The 22,539-nt window shown below is 39.7% G+C and overlaps 1 protein-coding gene, 2 long non-coding RNA genes, 12 other non-coding genes and 3 pseudogenes across 19 annotated transcripts; 12 read left to right on the forward strand and 6 right to left on the reverse strand.

Annotated features, from left to right (window-relative positions):
• Positions 1-25: 25 nt before the first annotated feature.
• LOC115593272 (small nucleolar RNA U3) lies at positions 26-239 on the forward strand. The gene has a single exon (XR_003986279.1). It is a non-coding gene; the product is annotated as a small nucleolar RNA U3 (small nucleolar RNA).
• A 1,991-nt stretch (positions 240-2,230) lies between these two features.
• On the reverse strand, positions 2,231-2,361 carry LOC115593309 (uncharacterized; annotated as a pseudogene).
• A 1,818-nt stretch (positions 2,362-4,179) lies between these two features.
• On the reverse strand, positions 4,180-4,395 carry LOC115593232 (small nucleolar RNA U3). Its single transcript, XR_003986269.1, has one exon. It is a non-coding gene; the product is annotated as a small nucleolar RNA U3 (small nucleolar RNA).
• A 709-nt stretch (positions 4,396-5,104) lies between these two features.
• Positions 5,105-5,305, reverse strand: LOC115593280 (uncharacterized; annotated as a pseudogene).
• Positions 5,306-6,088: 783 nt separating this feature from the next.
• On the forward strand, positions 6,089-6,304 carry LOC115593244 (small nucleolar RNA U3). Its single transcript, XR_003986273.1, has one exon. It is a non-coding gene; the product is annotated as a small nucleolar RNA U3 (small nucleolar RNA).
• Positions 6,305-6,685: 381 nt separating this feature from the next.
• On the forward strand, positions 6,686-6,882 carry LOC115593293 (uncharacterized; annotated as a pseudogene).
• LOC115587104 (uncharacterized) lies at positions 6,825-7,747 on the reverse strand. Its single transcript, XR_003984974.1, has 3 exons — positions 7,608-7,747; positions 7,285-7,372; positions 6,825-7,206 (listed from the first exon to the last, which is right to left on the reverse strand). It is a non-coding gene; the product is annotated as an uncharacterized LOC115587104 (long non-coding RNA).
• Positions 7,748-9,006: 1,259 nt separating this feature from the next.
• Positions 9,007-9,222, reverse strand: LOC115593285 (small nucleolar RNA U3). Its single transcript, XR_003986284.1, has one exon. It is a non-coding gene; the product is annotated as a small nucleolar RNA U3 (small nucleolar RNA).
• A 2,615-nt stretch (positions 9,223-11,837) lies between these two features.
• Positions 11,838-14,361, forward strand: LOC115586596 (putative protein TPRXL). Of its 4 annotated transcripts, none has more exons than XM_030425786.1 (3): positions 11,838-12,173; positions 12,372-12,439; positions 13,006-14,361. In XM_030425786.1, exons 1-3 carry the CDS (start codon positions 11,915-11,917, stop codon positions 14,176-14,178), a joined length of 1,500 nt encoding a protein of 499 aa, XP_030281646.1. In that variant the 5' UTR covers positions 11,838-11,914; the 3' UTR covers positions 14,179-14,361. The 4 variants fall into 4 exon arrangements, with proteins under 4 accessions (XP_030281646.1, XP_030281823.1, XP_030281910.1 ...); XM_030425963.1 differs by having other exon boundaries at positions 11,841-12,173; positions 12,350-12,439; XM_030425876.1 differs by having other exon boundaries at positions 11,842-12,173; positions 12,382-12,439.
• An 853-nt stretch (positions 14,362-15,214) lies between these two features.
• LOC115587043 (uncharacterized) lies at positions 15,215-16,197 on the forward strand. 2 transcript variants are annotated; one of them, XR_003984960.1, is made up of 6 exons: positions 15,215-15,385; positions 15,472-15,520; positions 15,618-15,698; positions 15,795-15,870; positions 15,977-16,014; positions 16,092-16,197. It is a non-coding gene; the product is annotated as an uncharacterized LOC115587043 (long non-coding RNA). The 2 variants fall into 2 exon arrangements; XR_003984958.1 differs by lacking the exon at positions 15,977-16,014 and having other exon boundaries at positions 15,221-15,385.
• A 327-nt stretch (positions 16,198-16,524) lies between these two features.
• On the reverse strand, positions 16,525-16,738 carry LOC115593252 (small nucleolar RNA U3). The gene has a single exon (XR_003986274.1). It is a non-coding gene; the product is annotated as a small nucleolar RNA U3 (small nucleolar RNA).
• A 782-nt stretch (positions 16,739-17,520) lies between these two features.
• Positions 17,521-17,735, forward strand: LOC115593298 (small nucleolar RNA U3). Its single transcript, XR_003986286.1, has one exon. It is a non-coding gene; the product is annotated as a small nucleolar RNA U3 (small nucleolar RNA).
• A 500-nt stretch (positions 17,736-18,235) lies between these two features.
• On the forward strand, positions 18,236-18,450 carry LOC115593288 (small nucleolar RNA U3). The gene has a single exon (XR_003986285.1). It is a non-coding gene; the product is annotated as a small nucleolar RNA U3 (small nucleolar RNA).
• Positions 18,451-18,913: 463 nt separating this feature from the next.
• Positions 18,914-19,128, forward strand: LOC115593265 (small nucleolar RNA U3). The gene has a single exon (XR_003986277.1). It is a non-coding gene; the product is annotated as a small nucleolar RNA U3 (small nucleolar RNA).
• Positions 19,129-19,639: 511 nt separating this feature from the next.
• On the forward strand, positions 19,640-19,855 carry LOC115593241 (small nucleolar RNA U3). The gene has a single exon (XR_003986271.1). It is a non-coding gene; the product is annotated as a small nucleolar RNA U3 (small nucleolar RNA).
• A 524-nt stretch (positions 19,856-20,379) lies between these two features.
• Positions 20,380-20,594, forward strand: LOC115593353 (small nucleolar RNA U3). Its single transcript, XR_003986297.1, has one exon. It is a non-coding gene; the product is annotated as a small nucleolar RNA U3 (small nucleolar RNA).
• A 463-nt stretch (positions 20,595-21,057) lies between these two features.
• Positions 21,058-21,273, forward strand: LOC115593236 (small nucleolar RNA U3). Its single transcript, XR_003986270.1, has one exon. It is a non-coding gene; the product is annotated as a small nucleolar RNA U3 (small nucleolar RNA).
• Positions 21,274-22,051: 778 nt separating this feature from the next.
• On the forward strand, positions 22,052-22,265 carry LOC115593264 (small nucleolar RNA U3). The gene has a single exon (XR_003986276.1). It is a non-coding gene; the product is annotated as a small nucleolar RNA U3 (small nucleolar RNA).
• The last annotated feature ends 274 nt before the right edge of the window (positions 22,266-22,539 follow it).

Raw genomic sequence — 22,539 nt, forward strand, 5'->3', positions numbered from 1 at the left:
CGATGTTGTCACCTTCTCACTAACTAAGACTATACTTTCAGGGATCATTTCTATAGTTTCTGACTTGAGAAATGTGTTTCTAAATTGTTTGGTCTCGCTAACCGCGATGATGAGTCGTGATATTCCTTTGTGAGCGTGAAGCTGACAGAAAGTAATGATTTCGTTCATGTCTTCTGTCATTGATGATTGTTCTGTACTTCCTCATAGAATACTGAAGAAGGGAATATGATCAGAGTGGTTGCAAAAATCTGTCAAAAGAAAAAAAAAGGTTTGGAATTGAGTTCACAACTAACAATACTGGTAGCTAACAAGATTGTAGTAAAGGTGATGGTTAAAGTTTAGCGCTCATTTGAGGAGTTAAATAATGAATGATTGAAAGACAGAGTAACTTTGATCATTTGTCATTTCAAACATAAGAATTCCAGTTCTGTTACAGCTCAGCTGTCAGTGGCCTTCAGTGATTGGCTGCGTTACGCTGTGGTTCAACAACTGGAGGAGGTTTATGGTGTTAGTATTAGTGTTCTTGGAAACAGATTTTATCATAATTCATCCATTTTGTTTCCTGTCTGATCACCTCTGGAGGACTTGTTGTCTTGTAATGATAGAAGATTGAACACAACGTTGTTCTGCTAATTATGGAGAGAAAAATGTTTAATTCAACCCTGAGTGAGAATGATCGTCCTGTGAAACACCTTCAGTTTTCACCAGCATTCAAACTAAGAAACAAAGTTTCTAACTAACAAAAGTATGTGGACAACTCAGGAAGCAACAATGGTGCCATCTAGTGGTGACCAACGCAAATGACTTCTAACAGGTGTCAGAGGCAAGCCTACCTCTCTGATTGGATAATCCGGCGGGGTCGATGGGGGCGTGTCATGCTCCTGACGTATTACGTGGTCAACCTCCAGCCGGGGGATTTAAAAAATCAGGTGGCAGCCATAAACGGGTAAAATTTACAACAGAAAAGACGATGGCTGGAAACTGGAAACTCAACGAGTACATCAAGTTCCTTATTCGGTGTGTAGAGGAAGATGCCTACCTTCACTCAATTTCATCTGTAAGAGAAGACTCGTTGTAAGATTATACTATGAGATACTTCTATCAAACAAGAGTAATACTGATAACGAATCAAACAAACTTTAGTCATATAGCACCTTTAAAACATATCAAAATTAATTGAAAGTGCTCAACAAGAGATAAAGTGAATTAAAAAACATATGTTTTTAAAAAATGGATTAAAAACTAATGCAATCCAAGACAGCAATAAAATATGAGTAGTAAGAATAACAGAACATGAAGAATACAAAATCGTACAGCACTAACAATAAAAAATTAAATACTATATTATAATAATAAAATCAATGATAAAACACTATTGATCTTCGTCCCTTTCCAAACAACTTTACAAAGTGCTTCACAGAAAAGGAAAAGAAAGAAAAAACAGCAGATACCAAACTTAAGGGACATACTTTATAATAACCACAAATGGTCAAATGACAGTTAATATAACTTTAGTTAACAGTTAATTCATTGTCAACAATGAAATGTTTTTATAAAGCATTTACTGAGCAATTGATTATTGTAACATTGCAACTGATGTTTATGAAACTTTGTAAATGATTAATAAATGGTTTATAAAGTATTTTATTATTTGTTTGCATTGAGGACTTTGAATGTGAGCCTCCTGTCGCTCCTCTGAAGGATGAAGGAAGCAATAGCATCCTTCCAGACGACTGCATCTCCTGAAATTCTCCCATCAGGTGTGATCCTGGATCGACCTGCGACAGCCGAGAACAAAACGCTGCTAGAAGATCAGGAGATTCGAGTTTAGTAAGCTGATGAAAAATAGTATAACAATCTGTTGCCTTTATCTTTCACTCGCTTCCTAATCAAATCCACACGATAGCTGGATTAAGATCTTTATTACAGGAGGAAGTTAATGATCGTACCGATTTGGTCCTCAAAAGCCACCAGAATCAAGGAAAATGAAGAGTTCCTCGTTGCAGCTTTGAGATGCAATGATATTAACATGAATAACACTCTAACCTTTTCTTTTGTGTATTTAGTTTTCAGTCTGGACTGAACAAGATGTCAGAGTCTTCAATGAGCAACACGGTAACGGAAGTAACACAAAGTCTTCGGGCTTAACCCCATGTGGTAAGTAACAGTCACCTCTACTTGTGTCTGAATTGTTGTGAAGTACGGCTTAGGTTTTTAATGTCCTCTGATTTTCAGAAGACATAAGGAAGAAGCTCAGAAGGGAATATCATGACTGTTCTTCATGGTTGGCGAGACCAAACACTTTAGAAACACATTTCTCAAGTCAGAAACTATAGAAATGATCCCTGAAAGTATAGTCTTAGTTTGAATGATGGTGAAAACTGAAGGTGTTTCACAGGACGATCATTCTCAGTCAGGGTCCCTCTATGTTGTCAAAAATCTCCTCCAGTTGATTTCCAAAAAGAATTTCACTATAGAATCTCTCTATAAAAGCAAGGAATCTCTGTCTGTCTGTGTTTCTCTTAGTCAAATATCTCTGCGGATAAGGATCACACTGACCTGAGACTTTCAACATGGCTGCTGCGTGGTTCAGTGGTGTGCATCTAAGCATTTGCTTGGACTGCAATGATATCGTGAATACATTATTTCATAAATGCTTTACAAATTCCGCCGAGCATAGTCCACCGGAGCCACCACAGTCACGTGCGCACCAGAGCCAATCACTGCAGAGCTCAAGCCCATGACATACCTGAAGAAACGAGCGGATTTATACATGCAGCGGTGCGAGCTGGACCGGGATTTTGCCGGCGGTTAGGTCCCGTTGTTCTGTTCTGTGCATCTAAACTGACTGTTGTGGATTAATGAGATTAAACGAGTCCGGACCGAGTCTGTTCGGGTCTGAGGAGATCCGGAGACGCACGGACAACAAAGTGGAATCGGAATCTGTGGATGTTCACCTACACGGCCCGACTCCCGAGGCGATGGACCGGACGCATCGGCACGTCCAAAACCGGACCTAGGGTAAATAATGTCCGCCACGCTTTTCCGCGAACATTGCCGTCACGTTTGCTTTGTGTCTGGTGCAGGAAGAAACGGTAAAAACAGGCTTTTGTCACAAAAGTGTCCAAGCAGCAAGTTTGGTTGTTGAGGAACAGGAAGTTGTGGGAGGGACGTAGGCGGGTGATTTACAGGCAACGACGGTCGGTGTATAGACAGCAATATTGAGAGTTGAGAGATTTGTGACATTTAGCGTGTTTGGAGTGTATAGTTAGTGTATTATGTAGTGTTTGGTGTAGTGTGTTTAGTGTGTAGTGGAGTCGGTTTTTTGTTTAATGAGTCAGAATAATGAGGAGAAGCTGAATGTGGAGCAGGCAGTCCAGCTATTTATTCAGCTGGAAGGAGCTCAGGCAGACCTGAGCATTGCCTGCATTTAAATGTAAATAGTTGCATATAACTTCGTAAATGTTTAAAGTGTATGCACAAATTTGGCAAACAACAATTTATATTTGCATTATAAGTAAAAAAAAAAAAAAAAAAAGGGTTGTTAAACATATTTGTGGTTTTCACAGTAAAAAAATGTAACTTTTTCTACTCGGATTTTATGGTTTTTTTTTGTGATTTTAGGTCCATTGTGTTAATACAGTATGTCAAAATAAAAAAATAACTGTACAGTCACACATGTGAGGTTGTGCTGAAAATAAGGACACCAAGTAAATAGCTTTTAAGATGAAATATAATGGCAAAATCAAAAATAGTCAAAAACGGCCAATTATACCCTGGAATATCGGATTTATCAACAAACCTAAATATCCCTGACGTCCCACCTTCAAACACAGCCTCATTTGGCCATCCATGAAGAAGCTGCCTAACCTCCTACTTTTTTATAGGAATACACTTTTCTTACGGGCACTGCACTAGTTTCAGAAACAAAGAGAAGTGTCTACAGTAAATTTGCAAGAACCTGAACAAAGAGAATAACTTGACAATTCTTGATTATCAAGGTTTCTGTCTTTAAATCAACAAATTCATTATTACATTCTGTGAATGAGCTCTAAACTTTAGTCAACCCTTAATCTGCGATGTAACTGACTACCAACATTCTCGTACAACTAATCTGTTCTCATAAAGGTGTTGAGATTGTTCTTAAGTTTTTTTCTTTTACTAGTACAAACTCTTGCAACCACTCTGATCATATTCCCTTCCTCAGTACTCCATGAGGAAGTACAGAACAATCATCAATGGCAAAGAACAGATGAATTGAATCATTACTCTCTGTCAGCTTCACGCTCAGAAGGGAATATCACGACTCTTCATCGTGGTTAGCGAGACCAAACTCTTTAGAAACACATTTCTCAAGTCATAAACTATAGAAATGATCCCTGAAAGTATAGTCTTAGTTTGAATGATGGTGAACACTGAAGGTGTTTCACAGAACCTTCATTCTCACTTAGGGTTCATCTTTGCTGCCATAAAAGACCAAAAATGACAGATTCATGAAAAGTTATCCAAAAAAAAACTACATCTTCAATTGAAACTGCAACTAAAGCTGATGATTTCATGTTAACAACTTGGACATTAGATCTGCCTCATTTTATTTCACAGACAGCAATTTGTAACAGGGAGACCTTCAACACCAGACCTACTCAACAGACAACTTGAGGGTCTAATGTGGTCCTCGAACAACCTCATTCCTCATTTTGTAGGCAATTCATTAGTTATGTCTGCTGCTAAGCAGGAAAAATACTCTTTTTTTATTAAAAAGGTAACACTCGGGCCATCCAAGCAGAAGAAATTTACCAGACTGACCATCTACTTCTAATGTATATATAGTCTTTTCTTTACAGTGTGAAAAAAAGTGGAGAAAAAAAACATAAGTACAACATATTTAAATTCTGAGCTTAACAGGTCAAACACAGGAAATGTTAAAGTACAGCCTTTCGCCTACAACCACCATATCAAAATTATTCTTGTTTCAATCAGGGAATTCCTTCTTAAAAAGCCTTATTTGGCCCTCAACTAGTAAAGGTTTTTACGACTAACTGTTAAAAACTTACAGATTTTATAGTAAGAGACAAGCACTTTAATTCTCCTGTACAACCTCACCACCACTCTGATCATATTCCCTTCTTCAGTACTCCATAAAGAAGTACAGAACAATCATCAATGACAGAAGACATGAATTAAAACATTACTCTGTCAGTTTCATGCTCAGAAGGAAATATCACGACTCATCATCATGGTTAGCAAGAACAAACACATTTCTCAAGTCAGAAACTATAGAAATGATCCCTGAAAGTATAGTCTTAGTTAGTGAGAAGGTGACAACATCGGTTCAGTCACAGGAGAATCATTCTCACTCAGGGTTCGTCTCTGTTGAAACCCTCCTCCAGTTGCTGCATCTCGTTCTGTCATGTGGTTTTATGTAAATGACACAACATAACACAGCCAATCACTGCATGCCACTGACAGCACAGCTCTGACGTGGTGTACAGACAAGAGATTAAGGCAGTGCTGAAATAAAGAAAAAAAACATTTGTATGAAAATTCTTAAGTAAGTAACAAAGTAATGAAAGTAAAAAAAAATACAGTGACTACATTTACCCAAATCTCAAAATACTGGTGAGACAAGAGGTTCATTTTCTCACTGACTGGAAGAAGTAAGACAGGCTAACACAGTTCCAGTTTACATTCATGACACTGTAAAAGTCTGGTAAATAAAATAAAAAGCTAATCCTTTTTGATAAAAACATTATTTTTCTGTTGACATAATTAATGAATTGCCTACAAAATGAGGAATGAGGTTGTTCGAGGACCACATTAGAGCCTCAAGTTGTCTGTTGAGTAGGTCTGGTGTTGAAGGTCTCCCTGTTACAAATTGCTGTCCGTGAAATAAAATGAGGCAGATCTAATGTCCAAGTTGTTAACATGAAATCATCAGCTTTAGTTGCAGTTTCAATTGAAGATGTACTTTTATTTTGATTACTTTTCACAAATCTGTAATTTTTGGTCTTTTGTGGCAGCAACGATGAACCCTGAGTGAGAATGAAGGTTCTGTGAATGACCCTCTGTTGTCACCAGCATTCAAACTAAGACTATACTTTCAGGGATCATTTCTATAGTTTCTGACTTGAGAAATGTGTTTCTAAAGTGTTTGGTCTCGCTAACCACGATGATGAGTTGTGATATTCCCTTCTGAGCGTGAAGCTCACAGAGCGTATTGATTCAGTTCATATGTTCTTTGTCATTGATGATTGTTCTGTACTTCTTTATGGAGTACTGAGGAAGAGAATATGATCAGAGTGGTTGCATGAATTTGTACTAGTAAAAGAAAACACTTGAGAACAATCTCAAAACTTCTGAGAACAGATTGGATTGGTTGTATGAGAATGTTGGTAGTCAGTTACATCGCAGATTAAGGGTTGACTAAAGTTTAGAGCTCATTCACAGAATGTAATAATGAATTTGTTGATCAAAAGACAGAAACCTTGATAATCAAGAATTGTCAAGTTATTCTCTTTGTTGAGGTTCTGGCAAATTTACTGTAGACATTTCTCTTTGTTTCTGAAATTCTATAGTGAAATTCTTTTTTGAAACCAACTGGAGGAGATTTTAGACAGCATGGAGGAACCCTGAGTGAGAATGATCGTCCTGTGAAACAACTTCAGTTTTCACCGTCATTCAAACTAAGACTATACTTTCAGGGATAATTTCTATAGTTTCTGATTTGAGAAATGTGTTTGAAGTGTTTGGTCTCGCTAACCACGATGATGAGTCGTGATATTCCCTTCTGAGCATGAAACTGACAGAGAGTAATGATTCAGTTCATGTGTTCTGTCATTGATGACTGTTCTTTACTGAAGAGGAGAATATGATCCGAGTGGTTGCAAAGAAGTCTCCAATCTAATTGTTTATTGAGTGCTAGAGGAAACCCACGCAGACATAGGGCCAATGAGCGGCTTTACACAGACAGAAAGAGGCCCGGGAAAAGCCAGTGCCTTCTGCTGTGAAGCCACAATGCCAAAATTGACCACTGAACCTAAAAGGATTTTGATTGCACAACTCTCTAGAGGCCCAGAAGACCATACTAAAGAAACCCTACACTTCACTTGACCATCCCTAATCCTCATCAACGCAGCCTGAAGTCTTCCTCAACCAAGAGAAGATGCGTCTTTTTCTTCTTCGTCTTCTTCTTTATCCTTGTGTCTTCTGAAAATCAGAGGACATTAAAAACCTTAGCTGTACTTCACAACAATTCAGACACAAGTAGAGGTGACTGTTACTTACCACATGGGGTTAAGCCCAAAAACTTGTTACTTTGGTTACTGTGTTGATCATTTAGGACTCTGACATCTTGTTCAGTCCAGACTGAAAACTAAACACACAAAAGAAAAGGTTAGAGTGTTATTCATGTTAATGTCATTGCATCTCAAAGCTGCAACAAGGAACTCTTCATTTTCCTTGATTCTGGTGGCTTTGAGGACCAAATCGGTACGATCATTAACTTCCTCCTGTAATAAAGATCTTAATCCAGCTATCGTGTGGATTTGATTAGGAAGCAAGTGAAAGATAAAGGCAACAGATTGTGACACTATTTTTCATCAGCTTACCTAATTGAAATCTCCTGATCTTCCAGCAGCGTTTTGTTCTCGGCTGTCGCAGGTCGATCCAGGATCACACCTGATGGGAGAATTTCAGGAGATGCAGTCGTCTGGAAGGATGTTATTTCTTTCTGCATCCTTCAGAGGAGTGACTCGTGGCTCACATTCAAAGTCCTCACTTAAAGAAGTGAAGCTTCTTGATGTCTTGACCCCATCAGTCTGGACACTAAACATGAAAACATACACACACAGAATTATCTTGTTATTGTTCTACAGTTTCTTGAAGATTCTTCACAAACACACACACACACACACACACACACACACACTTTGGCCACATTTACACATAGCCGGGTATTTAGAGAAACAAATATCTCCCCCCCTACGTTTTCAATAATAACATTGTGCACACAACATTGTTTTCAAAAAAGTTGCAATTTACATCAACCATCAGAAATACGCGAGTGCGAGTCGAGTGCCATTATAACTATGCCAAACCTATGGGCGGCAGTGTAGGTAGAAGGATAAAGCCATGCAAGCCAATCAGAATCCTCAGAATCGACTACAATGAATAACATGAATGACTTCCTGTTCCTTTCAAAGAAACTGTAAACATAGGGCGCTCACATGAGGTTAAGCATTTTCTGGCGCATAATGTGACGTTTGAGGACCTAAAACCCCGTTTCCCCCAGCTGATACGGCAACACATAACCGGTGTTAGCAGAAAAATGCACTTTGGCCGGAGTTTTTATAAATAATTGTTTTCTGTGATAAAAACAGTGTTTTTGTGTAAATGAGAGGCCAGACCGCAGTGAAATAGCTGCGTCTTCCCTTGGTGTAAACGGGGCCGTACCGGTAGTCTTTGGTGATGAATGGATGAGTGAGAAGTTCATGGGGAGTGATCCTCTCATCTGCATCAAATGCCAGCATGGTCTTCAGGAGCAAGACACACTGCTCTCGCTCTACAGCCTCAGTTTTGTCATCTTCCTCCAGACGCATCTAGTCAAGGAACCATCAGTCAAGTCATCCTCATGATCATGAAAAGACAATCGATCATAGGACAACAAAAATTACTTCAAATCTTAATACTTCCAGATCATCCAAAGATCGGAACTTCCTAAGGCGTTCGTATTAATGTTCCTCCAAATCAATTTGAATGATCAACTGTTGGATGTTATGAAATGTAAACATGTTATGTTATCTTCAAAAAGAGAGTGTGGTCTGTAGCTCAGTCACTCTGGCTCTACAGCACACTACAGTACCAGGTTCACTGGCACCAGCAGCACTTTATATGACCAGACTGAGCGCCAAGACGGATCAGGTGTGGACCTCCATCTAAAACAATAGTTTGACATCTCAGTATTAATAACATTCATACTGTTTATCATCTTTTCACAGCTGTACTTCATCCACTCTGATCATATGCCCTTCCTCAGTACTTCATGGAGAAGAGCAGAACAATCATCAATGACAGAGAAGATATGAAGTGAATCATGACTCTCTGTCAGCTTCATGCTCAGAAGGGAATATCACAACTCTTCATTGTGGTTAGCGAGACCAAACACTTTAGAAACACATTTCTCAAGTCAGAAACTATTGAAATGATCCCTGAAAGTATAGTCTGAGTTTGAATGCTGGTGAACACTGAAGGTGTTTCACAGGACGATTGTTCTCACTCAGGGTTGAATTAAACATTTTTCTCTCCATGATTAGCAGAACAACGTTGTGGTACATTTTCAGTCATTACAAGACAACAAGTCCTCCAGAGGTGATCAGACAGGAAACAAAATGGATGAATTATGATGAAATCTGTTTCCAAGAACACTAATATTTACATCATAAACCTCCTCCAGTTGTTGAACCACAGAGTAACACATGAGATCAAAGTTGAGTTGTGCTCATACTTTTGTTTTAGTTTAATGTTTTTCCATTTAATTTGTTTAATCATGGAGCTGCTGATGAGTTTTTACTGAGTCACAATGAAAGCTGTTGGACAGCAGGACAATAAAGCCAGAGGAGCATTGTAAAGACTAAAGACAGACTGCACATGTTTGTTGTGGTACATGTGAGGACTGGACTGTGATCACATGACTCTTCACTTCTGTCTCCTCTCACAGAGAGAAGATGATCTGCAGGATCCTGCTGCTCATCAGCCTCAACTGTGTCTGTGGTTAGTTTACAGCTTCACTGTATTACACTGTGATTCGATGAATCAATTAAAGTAGCCCACATGTGAGCAAAACAGCTGACGATGATGAGCTTCTGCAGCTCTGAGACATCACCTAACTGTCCACAGAAACGTGTAGATGGAGTTTAAAGGCTGCTGTGTTAAAGTTGTCAGTGTGTCTGCTCCTCACTTTACCTCTCCGTCTCCTCAACAGGAACATTTGGAGTGAATGTGACACAGACCTCCTATCAGGCAGGGCAGAACACAACATCACCACAACTCCCTTTATATCTTCTGTTTGCTGGTAACTGATCACAGGCCAACCACCTATGAACCGATATCATTTACATGTTTATGCCAATTGTTACGACCCCTCCCTTTTTGCTCTCACCAGGATGCAGCTGATCACCTCCTGCAGGAGCTGGCAGTCAGGGAGGGTCGTTACGGCCAGGTGCTGACACTTGGCTAGGCTTCTACCAAGGCTGCAAATAACAGCTTGGTCTCTTTGTCTCGCTCTCTCTCCTAGGCTCCACACCTTTCAGGATCTGGGTTCGTCTCGGTGTTTTCTGACAAACAACCACACGCTTCACTCATCCATACACTGCAATCATCACTGATGCCGCTACTCTCCATCCCATGCTTTTGTAGATAGTTTCCTTCTGAAGGTTACAAATAAACATTTTTGTTGAAACTTAAAAACCTCACTTGTCTCCCCTCATTGTCACAAACATTGAGCCGGTTCGTGACACAATGTTATGCTAAATATTCATGTAGAGGACAATTAAGACACTAAAAAGACCAGAACCAGTTACAGTATGTTAAGCAGTTACAGTATGATGGTGGGAAATTTCCAGACACATCTTAATTTGTTTTGTGTGCCCTGTTTGTTTGATGTTTTATTTGTGTATTGTTGATTCTCAACCCTGTGAAGCACTTTGGTCAACTTTGTGTGTTTCTTAAATGTGCTATAGAAATAAACTTGACCTTGACCTTAATTGCTCAAGAACAATCTACCATCCACCTGGAACAAAGAAACAGGTGTCTTCAATAAGACAATGTGGTCTGTAGCTCAGTCACTCTGGCTTCTTCACACTGCAGCCGCCCGGCCCACTGGCACCAGCAGCACTTTGTATCACCAGGACTAAGTGGAGAGTAGGATCAGGTGTGGATCTCCACATGCAGGCGAGGAGGAGGGGGAGAAAGAGGGCAACACCTGAGCAAAAGTGCAACACCAAAACACAACACAAGCACTATGGCTGCACAAACAGAGCTCAGAGCATCAGGCGCTGATTGTGATTGCACATCTGGGCTGGGAACACAAGAGGGTTTTGGTCAGCATGAAGAACTGGAGTTGGAGTTTGCTGGAATTGCTGCAATCAAAAGCCACATTCATAATGTCACTGCATGTAGATCAATACGTTATTTTTCATCCGATTTGCTAAATAAACATATCCCCTCTGAATGACACCATTAAAGAATATTCAGCGTATTTATTTATACAATAATAGTAGTGACACGGCCTAGCGCGTCATTCCTGTGAATTTCTAGGCGTTGTCAGCTGCTGTATGCTGCCAGAGATCATGACCCAAACCTCTTCTTACCACTTATCCTCATCCTTCACCGAGTGTCGTCCCGATCTGCGTCACCAGCAGCAATCAGCTGATTGTACTCGGGCGTGCTGGATTGATGGGCGGGGGTACCAACAGCCTGAGCCGAAAGCCTCAAATGAACTCCAATACACAACAGTAGATCCAGTATAACACATCATGTGTGTATGATATAGGCTACACACATTTTTGCGATGTGTCTAATGATTTTTCCTTTACATGCAGTTCTCTCTTGAGCCCACCCGATGGCGCTACAGCAGCTGTATAATGTCCCGGAATAAATGCACAGAACATGTTTGTCAGGAGAGGAGCCGCAGATTAATAACAACAATAATATTACTTATAAATGATATCAGGATTTCTTGTGCGCTCAGATATTACACATGCTGCATGCCTAGAGAGGCCTGCTCACGTTATAAGGGCATCTTATAGGACACATTTGTATTAGATATGTAGTGCCCCACAGGTTAACATGGGCCTGATCTCTGGCCTCCATCGTCGGGACTCCACCATATTGTTTGGATCAGGATCCTCCAGGTGAGATGTGGGCTGACGGGCCGCCATGTTCTAAGAGTGGACCGGAACGTTCCACGGTCGCCATGGTTCGTCTCCAGGTGCATCATTCGGGTCGGGACCAAAACATCAGCAAGACTTCCAACCGCCAGAAACGTTTTCAGAAACTTTGTACTGCAACTCGACGATTTCTCCACGAAACAAACATCCATCGAAGATTGTGTTTGAATCTCAGCCTCGAGGCTCGAGGCCCAGTGTCACTGACAAGAGGGCTTTTGTCAAGAAAATGTGAGATTTATAAATGTTTCAGTCCCGTGTTGTTTAGCAGGTGTTAGACCATAAACCCCTCACAAGTCACTGATTTAAGCTAGCATTTATTGCTAACATTGGCAATAATTTCAATTAGCATCGATTAATGTATTGTTTGACACAAACACTTCTTCATAGATCAAACTTTATTTTAGTACTTTATTTCATGTTGTCCTGGCCAACACAGACATCATCAGCAGAGAGCTGAGAAACAACTGCAGACAGACACTTCTCCTCCAGAAAAGGTGAACGTGCCTGTAGTGCTGATGACACTCAATATTTCCATTTATTCATTTAGGCTCAGTCATGGTCAGGAGGAGGTCTGCAGGTTTGTCAGTCAGTGAGAGAATTTAAAATTGGCATATTGGTGAATGGAGTCTGGTGCAAATGTCACTTTCTAAAGGTTTTTTGCTGAAGGAGTGTAAGAGTTAGCTCTCAGACTCTTAGCAGGACAAACTGGGATTAGATATCAGTGATTGAAATAGCACATTGACTCAGGTACACTACTTAATAATTCAAGTCATGTAATATTTTCACAAGTTCAGCTATTTTGAGACAAAAGCTGGTATTCACTCAGCAACTGGTTTTTATGGTTTATTTTACAAGGTAGAAGTCAGGTCAGTACTGACTCTGAGCGGATTGCAAATATTTATTTCAGGTGTAATTCTAATTAGTTTTAACAAGTTGACTGACTGAAGTGTTTGACAATAACATGCAGTCACAATTGGTTTAGTAAACTATTTACTGTGCACTTCGACTTTATATGTGCTGACTAGAGGGTGTGTTCTTGGGCTTGATGTTGTGTTCTCAGATGGCTCAGCGTATGGTGAGGAAGGCTATCCTCATCGAGGCCCTGCCCATCAGGCCAGAGGTCGCCCGCCTCAAGGTCCCAGCACGAGCCTCCTGCAAAGGCTCCACAAAAAGGTCAGGTCGTTCCTCCTGTAGCCCTACCCTGGGCCCCTCTTCCACCTCCTCCTCTCGCCCTAGCTTGGGCCCCTCTACTAGCTCCTCCTCTCGCCCTAGCTTGGGCCCCTCTTCCAGCTCCTCCTCTCGCCCTACCATGGGCCCTTCTACTAGCTCCTCCTCTCGCCCTAGCTTGGGCCCTTCTACTAGCTCCTCCTCTCGCCCTACCTTGGGCCCTTCTACTAGCTCCTCCTCTCGCCCTTCCTTGGGCCCTTCTACTAGCTCCTCCTCTCGCCCTACCCTGGGTCCCTCTTCCAGCTCCTTCTCTCGCCCTACCTTGGGCCCTTCTACTAGCTCCTCCTCTCGCCATACCTTGGGCCCTTCTACTAGCTCCTCCTCTCACCCCAGCTTGGGCCCCTCTTCCAGCTCCTCCTCTCGCCCTACCTTGGGCCCTTCTACTAGCTCCTCCTCTCGCCCTAGCTTGGGCCCTTCTACTAGCTCCTCCTCTCGCCCTACCTTGGGCCCTTCTACTAGCTCCTCCTCTCGCCCTTCCTTGGGCCCTTCTACTAGCTCCTCCTCTCGCCCTACCCTGGGTCCCTCTTCCAGCTCCTTCTCTCGCCCTACCTTGGGCCCTTCTACTAGCTCCTCCTCTCGCCATACCTTGGGCCCTTCTACTAGCTCCTCCTCTCACCCTAGCTTGGGCCCTTCTACTAGCTCCTCCTCTCGCCCCAGCTTGGGCCCATCTTCCAGCTCCTCCTCTCGCCCTACCTTGGGCCCTTCCTCCTGCTCATTTTCTCCTCTGCGTGGCACTTCTGCCTCTTTACGGTCAGCCTCTGTTGTGTTAAGTGATCCTGCCAGGATCACTTCACGCAGGCAGCAGAAGGCGTTCACATCTATTTGGCCTCTACCTAAGGGACCGCGTAGGCTTCAGCCACCATGGAGCGGCCCTAAGCCAAAGTTGGTTCAGAACCAGCAGCTTTCGTTGACTAGCAACAAAGCAGCAAGGTTAAAGAGGAGTGCAGAACCTGAAGGTGAGCCTGTCGGTGAGCCTTCAGGTAAGCGTTTCTGTTCCTCAAATTAAATATCAATTTAGTTTTCATTCTCATTGAACTGAATTACAATCAATGAGAGTTTTATTTGAGAGAATTTGATTTGATTAACGGGGAGCGATGATACAAGGAAAGCAGTTTATTTGTATTTATTTGAGTTGCCTTGTATTTGATTCCTTTGACGTTTTCAATTCAAATAAATCAGATTCAAAGTAGGAAGCAAAGGGTGAACAAGGAAGGCATTTTCTTTCAATGTCTTGAGTTGCCTTGTGTTTACGTCTCCTATTACAGGGGTGTTAGGACACAAGGAAAGCATTTTCTTTGCAATTATTTGAGTTGCCTTGTTTTCACCTTCTTTGAATTAAATTTATTTGAATCAGCTAAATTGAACGTGTTCGATTTGCGTTGCGTTGCACGATGATGTGTGAAGAGACGAGAGAAGAAGAAAGGACAGGGAGCGTGAATCTTCTCATGCAAAAGGTCATTATTACATGTTAATATCAGATTTTTTGCAGTATTTAATTATGACTCTGCACCGGATATGTACACAACCACCATTGTCTTTCATCTGTCTTTTAGGATGGAAAGGAAAGGAAAGGACAGGGAGGGTGGGCAATATCAGATGTGAACCCCCATACAAAAGGTACAATTATGTTAAAGTCAATTTCTGGATAGATATTATTGTTTTATTGTTGTTGTGTCTAAAATGTATGATCTGCTGATCCTGTTGCTGATCTTTAGTACTTTAATTCACTCTGTCTCTTATTTGTCTTTAAGACAGAGGAGAGGAGGTGGTGAAGGAGAGGAGAGGAGAGGAGAGGAGAGGAGGAGGTGGTGAAGGAGAGGAGAGGAGAGGAGAGGAGGTGGGAGTGCAATTTGACGTTTGAACCCTTATATGGAGAATGTAAGTATCACTGTATTTCTTAATTTCACACTTCCTGTAGTGATTAGCAAATAATTTATTCTCTTGATTTTTTTTTTAACTACAACTCCTTGCGTCATCTATTTGTCTTTAAGCAAGAGGAGGAGGAGGAGATGACAGAGGGCCAAAGCAAGTGTGCCCTTTCATTTAAAAGGAATTTCTCTCAAACATTTCAACATTAAATTTCTTTAATGTTATTATCAGAATAATACACATACTGTACATAATTCATCTGTTTTGACAGTAACTCTCCTTGTCTTCTATCTGTCTTCAGGAGAGGAGAGGCGGTGGAAAAAGAGAAGCCTGTGTGTGAAAAGGTAAATGTTGACATTGTCATTGTTATTATCAGTTATAATAATCTGTTTAGAACATAACTAAACCTGTCTTGTATTTGTCTGTCCAGGAGAGAAGATGGGGGGGAAATAGGATGTGTGAACCCTCACATTGAAAACGTAAATTCCCTTTTTAATGATATTACAAGACAAATACATGCCAATAATTCATCAGTTCTAATAATCTATTTTAACAAAAACTCTCCTTGTCTTCCAGAGAGGAGAGGAGAGGAGGTCAGAGGTCAACAGGAAGTCTCTCTCATGACAACAGTGAAACTAAACATCCATTTCTTTAAGGGTATCCTCAGAGTTCATTTAATGAATAATTGCTCTGCTGACCTGGTTTCAGATATTTTTTAAGTATAACTTACTTTATCTTCCTTTGGTCTTCTAGAGAAAAGCAGAGGAAGGTGGTGGAGAGTAGAGGAGGGCAGAGGGCAAAAGGAATTGTGATTTGTCTCATTTAAAAGGTGAATATTAACTCATTTAATAATATTGTCAGAACTTATTTAGTTTGCAGTCATCCAACTAAGTAACCACACTTACTCAGTTGTATCATCAAACTATACCTGACAGATAAACTGACTGTACCAGATGGCAGTAAGATGAATTCAGTAAGCCAGGAGCTGAACAATCATCTATGTGTAATAACGTGAGAAGAGTCCTAAAGTGTTTTGTTGTTTCTTTACAGCGAATCAAACTTCATAAACTCCCAGAAGTGGAACTCATCTCACTACAATGACTGTTGACACAAACAAACAGTAAACATGTGTTTCAAATAAAAAGTCAAAACGAGAGGAAAGGTTTCCGTATGGTTTCTAAGGTTTAGGTCATACCTCGTGTTTTTTAATGGCTTTGCATGTTGGGGAATCAGAAGGCTCTGTGTTTATATAAGAAACAGGATGTAGTTCAAACAGGTGTCTTTAAAAAGAGAATGTGGTCTGTAGCTCAGTCACTCTGGCTCTTGCACACTACAGCTACCAGGTTCACTGGCACCAGCAGCACTTTATATGACCAGACTGAGCGCCAAGAAGGATCAGGTGTGGACCTCCATCTAAAACAGTTTGATGTCTCAGTGTTAGTAACATTCATACTGCTTGTTAACTTTTCACAGCTGTTCTTCAACCACTCTGATCACATTCCCTTCCTCAGTACTCCATAAAGAAGTACAGAACAATCATCATTGACAGAACACATGAAAAGAATCAGTACTTTCTGTCAGCTTCATGCTCAGAAGGAAATATCACGACTCATCATCATGGTTAGCGAGACCAAACACTTTAGAAACACATTTCTCAAGTCAGAAACTATAGAAATGATCCCTGAAAGTATAGTCTTAGTTAGTGAGAAGGTGACAACATCGGGTCAGTCACAGGAGAATCATTCTCACTCAGGGTTCGTCTCTGTTGAAACCCTCCTCGAGTTGCTGCATCTCGTTCTGTCATGTGTTTTATGTAAATGACAAAACATAACACAGCCAATCGCTGCATGCCACTGACAGCACAGCTCTGACGTGGTGTACAGACAAGAGATTAAGGCAGTGCTGGAATATAGAAAAAAACATTTGTATGAAAAGTCTTAAGTAAGTAACAAAGTAATGAAAGTAAAAAAAAAATACAGTGACTACATTTACCCAAATCTCAAAGTACTGGTGAGACAAGAGGTTCATTTTCTCACTGACTGGAAGAAGTAAGACAGGCTAACACAGTTCCAGTTTACATTCATGACACTGTAAAAGTCTGGTAAATAAAATAAAAAGCTAATCCTTTTTGATAAAAACATTATTTTTCTGTTGACATAATTAATGAATTGCCTACAAAATGAGGAATGAGGTTGTTCGAGGATCACATTAGACCCTCAAGTTGTCTGTTGAGTAGGTCTGGTGTTGAAGGTCTCCCTGTTACAAATTGCTGTCCGTGAAATAAAATGAGGCAGATCTAATGTCCAAGTTGTTAACATGAAATCATCAGCTTTAGTTGCAGTTTCAATTGAAGATGTACTTTTATTTTGATTACTTTTCACAAATCTGTAATTTTTGGTCTTTTGTGGCAGCAACGATGAACCCTGAGTGAGAATGAAGGTTCTGTGAAACACCTTCAGTTTTCACCCTCATTCAAACTAAGACTATACTTTCAGGGATAATTTCTATAGTTTTTGACTTGAGAAATGTGTTTCTAAAGTGTTTGGTCTCGCTGACCCCAATAAAGAGTTGTGATATTCCCTCAGAGCGTGAAGCTGACAGAGAGTAATGTTTTAGCTCATATGTTCTTTGTCATTGATGATCGTTCTGTATTTTCTCACAGAGTACTGAGAAAGGGAATATGATCAGAGTGGTTACCAAGAAGTCTCTGAAAGAAAAAAAAGTTACTCATCAAAAATTTTACATGACTGTGACAGAAATTTAGCTTACAAGTATAGCAAGAATATTGATAGATTGCAGGTAAACTGTTTAAAGTTTAGTGGTCATTTGAGGAATTAAATAATGAATGATTGAAAGACAGAGTAACTTTGATCATTTGTCATTTCAAACATAAGAATTCCAGTTCTGTTACAGCTGTGCTGTCAGTGGCCTTCAGTGATTGGCTGTGTTACGCTGTGGTTCAACAACTGGAGGAGGTTTATGATGTAGATATTAATGTTCTTGGAAACAGATTTCATCATAATTCATCCATTTTGTTTCCTGTCTGATCACCTCTGAAGACTTGTTGTCTTGTAATGGCTGAAAATTTAACACAACGTTGTTCTGCTAATCATGGAGAGAAAAATGTTTAATTCAACCCTGAGTGAGAACGATCGTCCTGTGAAACACCTTCAGTTTTCACCAGCATTCAAACTAAGACTATACTTTCAGGGATCATTTCTATAGTTTCTGACTTGAGAAATGTGTTTCTAAAGTGTTTGGTTTCGCTAACCACGATGAAGAGTTGTGATATTCCCTTCTGAGCGTGAAGCTGACAGAGAGTCATGTTTAGTTCATGTGTTCTTTGTCATTGATGATTGTTCTGTACTTCTTTATGGAGTACTGAGGAAGGGAATATGATCAGAGTGGTACAAGTACAGCTGTGAAAAAATAACAAACAATACAAAGCTAGAAATACTGAGACATCAAACTGTTGTTTTAGCTGTTGCTCTTCATACAACATGGATTGGAAGTTTTAAAAAACAGGTGGAGACTTTGCTTATGTTTTAGAAAACAAGTAGATGATCAATGGGCCATTGGGCCAAAATCACCAAATTGAAACTTAATCATTACAGGAAGATAAACAGCGTACATGTGAGTGGCCATGTTAGTCTACTTGAAAACAGATTTCATCATAATTCATCCATTTTGTTTCCTGTTTGATCACCTCTGGAGGACTTGTTGTCTAGTAATGATTGAAAATTGGGACATAAACAACTTTGTTTTGCTAATAATGGAGAAAAAAAAGGTTAAGGTTTATGATGGCAGAGAGGAACCCTGAGTGAGAATGAAGGTCCTGTGAAACACCTTCAGTTTTCACCAGCATTCAACTTAAGACTATACTTTCAGGGATCATTTCTATAGTTTCTGACTTGAGATATGTGTTTCTAAAGTGTTTGGTCTCGCTAACCACGATGAAGAGTTGTGACATTCCCTTCTGAGCGTGAAGCTGACAGAGAGTAATGTTTTAGTTCATCTGTTCTTTGTCATTGATGATCGTTCCGTATTTTCTCACAGAGTACTGAGGATGGAATATGATCAGAGTGGTTACCAAGAAGTCTCTGAAAGAAAAAAGAAGGTACTCATTAAAAATTTTACATGACTGTGACAGAAATGTAGCTTATAAGTATAGCAAGAATATCGATAGCTTGCAAGATTGCAGGTAAACTGGTTAAAGTTTAGCGCTCATTTGAGGAATTAAATAATGAATGATTGAAAGACAGAGTAACTTTGATCACTTGTCATTTCAAACATAAGAATTCCAGTTCTGTTACAGCTGTGCTGTCAGTGGCCTTCAGTGATTGGCTGTGTTACGCTGTGGTTCAACAACTGGAGGAGGTTTATGATGTAGATATTAATGTTCTTGGAAACAGATTTCATCATAATTCATCAATCTTCCTCTCCTGTCTGATCACCTCTGAAGGACTTGTTGTCTAGTAATGATAGAATATTTAACACAATATTATTCTGCTAATCATGGAGAGAAATTTTTTTAATTCAACCCTGAGTGATATTGATCGTCCTGTGAAACACCTTCAGTTTTCAAAAGCATTCAAACTAAGACTATACTTTCAGGGATCATTTCTATAGTTTCTGACTTGAGAAATGTGTTTCTAAAGTGTTTGGTCTCGCCAACCACGATGAAGAGTCGTGATATTCCCTTCTGAGCGTGAAGCTGACAGAAAGTAATGTTTTAGTTCATCTGTTCTTTGTCATTGATGATCGTTCTGTATCTTCTCACAGAGTACTGAGGAAGGGAATATGATCAGAGTGGTTACCAAGAAGTCTCTGAAAGAAAAAAAAAGGTACTCATCAAAAATTTCACATGACTGTGACAGAAATTTAGCTTACAAGTATAGCAAGAATATTGATAGATTGCAGGTAAACTGTTTAAAGTTTAGTGGTCATTTGAGGAATTAAATAATGAATGATTGAAAGACAGAGTAACTTTGATCATTTGTCATTTCAAACGTAAGAATTCCAGTTCTGTTACAGCTCAGCTGTCAGTGGCCTTCAGTGATTGGCTGTGTTACGCTGTGGTTCAACAACTGGAGGAGGTTTATGATGTAGATATTAGTGTTCTTGGAAACAGATTTCATCATAATTCATCAATCTTCCTCTCCTGTCTGATCACCTCTGAAGGACTTGTTCTCTAGTAATGATTGAAAATTGAAACATAAACAACTTTGTTTTGCTAATAATGGAGAGAAAAATGTTTAGGTTTATGATGGCAGAGAGGAACCCTGAGTGAGAATGAAGGTCCTGTGAAACACCTTCAGTTTTCACCAGCATTCAAACTAAGACTATACTTTCAGGGATCATTTCTATAGTTTCTGACTTGAGAAATGTGTTTCTAAAGTGTTTGGTTTCGCTAACCACGATGAAGAGTTGTGATATTCCCTTCTGAGCGTGAAGCTGACAGAGAGTCATGTTTAGTTCATGTGTTCTTTGTCATTGATGATTGTTCTGTACTTCTTTATGGAGTACTGAGGAAGGGAATATGATCAGAGTGGTACAAGTACAGCTGTGAAAAAATAACAAACAATACAAAGCTAGAAATACTGAGACATCAAACTGTTGTTTTAGCTGTTGCTCTTCATTCAACATGGATTGGAAGTTTTAAAAAACAGGTGGAGACTTTGCTTATGTTTTAGAAAACAAGTAGATGATCAATGGGCCATTGGGCCAAAATCACCAAATTGAAACTTAATCATTACAGGAAGATAAACAGCGTACATGTGAGTGGCCATGTTAGTCTACTTGAAAACAGATTTCATCATAATTCATCCATTTTGTTTCCTGTTTGATCACCTCTGGAGGACTTGTTGTCTAGTAATGATTGAAAATTGGGACATAAACAACTTTGTTTTGCTAATAATGGAGAAAAAAAAGGTTAAGGTTTATGATGGCAGAGAGGAACCCTGAGTGAGAATGAAGGTCCTGTGAAACACCTTCAGTTTTCACCAGCATTCAAACTAAGACTATACTTTCAGGGATCATTTCTATAGTTTCTGACTTGAGAAATGTGTTTCTAAAGTGTTTGGTCTCGCTAACCACGATGATGAGTTGTGATATTCCCTTCTGAGCGTGAAGCTGACAGAGAGTAATGTTTTAGCTCATATGTTCTTTGTCATTGATGATCGTTTGGTACTTTCTCCCAGAGTACTGAGGAAGAGAATGTGATCAGAGTGGTTACCATAACTTGTACAACTAAAAAAAACTCTTGTGGGTTTAGATATTGTCCATGTGGTTTCCCCAAAGAATTTTAAATCCAGAGATTACTTTTCAAGAACTATATGGGAATAATGACAACACTGATTGTTAACAACATTGCTGTTTGAGGGCTGACTATGGTTTAGTGCTCACTAAAAGAACTTAATAGTTTGATGCTTGAAAGATTAAGCAACTTTGACAATCAGTGATTTGTTATTTTATATAAATATTGTGATCAGAGTGGTTGCAAGAATTTTACAAAATAAAAATACTCTTATTGAGAAAACTCTCAAAGCTTCCATGAGAACAGATTGTTTTCATTAGAATATTGTTAGTCAGTTACATTGCAGAATAAGGGTTGACTAAGGTTCAGAGCTCATTCACAGAATGTAATAATGAATTTGTTGATTAAAAGACAAAAACCTTGATCATCAAGAATTGTCAAGTTATTCTCTTTGTTCAGGTTCTTGGTAAATTTACTGCAGACACTTCTCTCTGTTTTCTGGAATACTGTAGAGTAACCTAAAAAGATAATCAACCGATTTTCATTTTGTAATTATGACAAAGAGAATCTGGTCATCATGTTTTGTGAAATAATACAGCCTTAACTATACTGTCTGGTGTATGTTTAGTCTCCATAAGAGCCACATAGCAGAATGAGATGCAGCAACTGGAGGAGACTTTTGAAGGCAAAGAGGAACCCTGAGTGAGAATGATTCTCCTGTGAAACACCTTCAGTTTTCACCCTCATTCAAACTAAGACTATACTTTCAGGGATCATTTCTATAGTTTCTGACTTGAGAAATGTGTTTCTAAAGAGTTTGGTCTCGCTAACCACGATGAAGAGTCGTGATATTCCTTTCTGAGCATGAAGCTGACAGAGTAATGATTCATTTCATATACGGTCTGTCGTTGATGATTGTTCTGTACTTCATCACAAGGTATTGAGGAAGGCAATATAATCTGAGTGGTTACAAAAATGTCTCTAAAAGAAAATTTATATAATGAATGAAAATGTGAAAGGAAGATAAAGTTGTTAAAGTTAAATGCTTATTTGAGTAATTAATGAGTGAAAGTCAGAGCAACTTTGATAGTTCGTCATTTCAAACATAAGAATTCCAAATCAGTAAAGCTGTGCTGTCGGTGGCCTTCATGTCTTTGACTGTGCTACGCTGTGGGTCAACAACTGGAGGAGGTTCATGATGGCAGAAAGGAACCCTGAGTGAGAACGATAGTCCTGTGAAAC

Source organism: Sparus aurata, chromosome 1 (genome assembly GCF_900880675.1).
Source record: "Sparus aurata chromosome 1, fSpaAur1.1, whole genome shotgun sequence".
Lineage (NCBI taxonomy): Eukaryota > Metazoa > Chordata > Actinopteri > Spariformes > Sparidae > Sparus > Sparus aurata.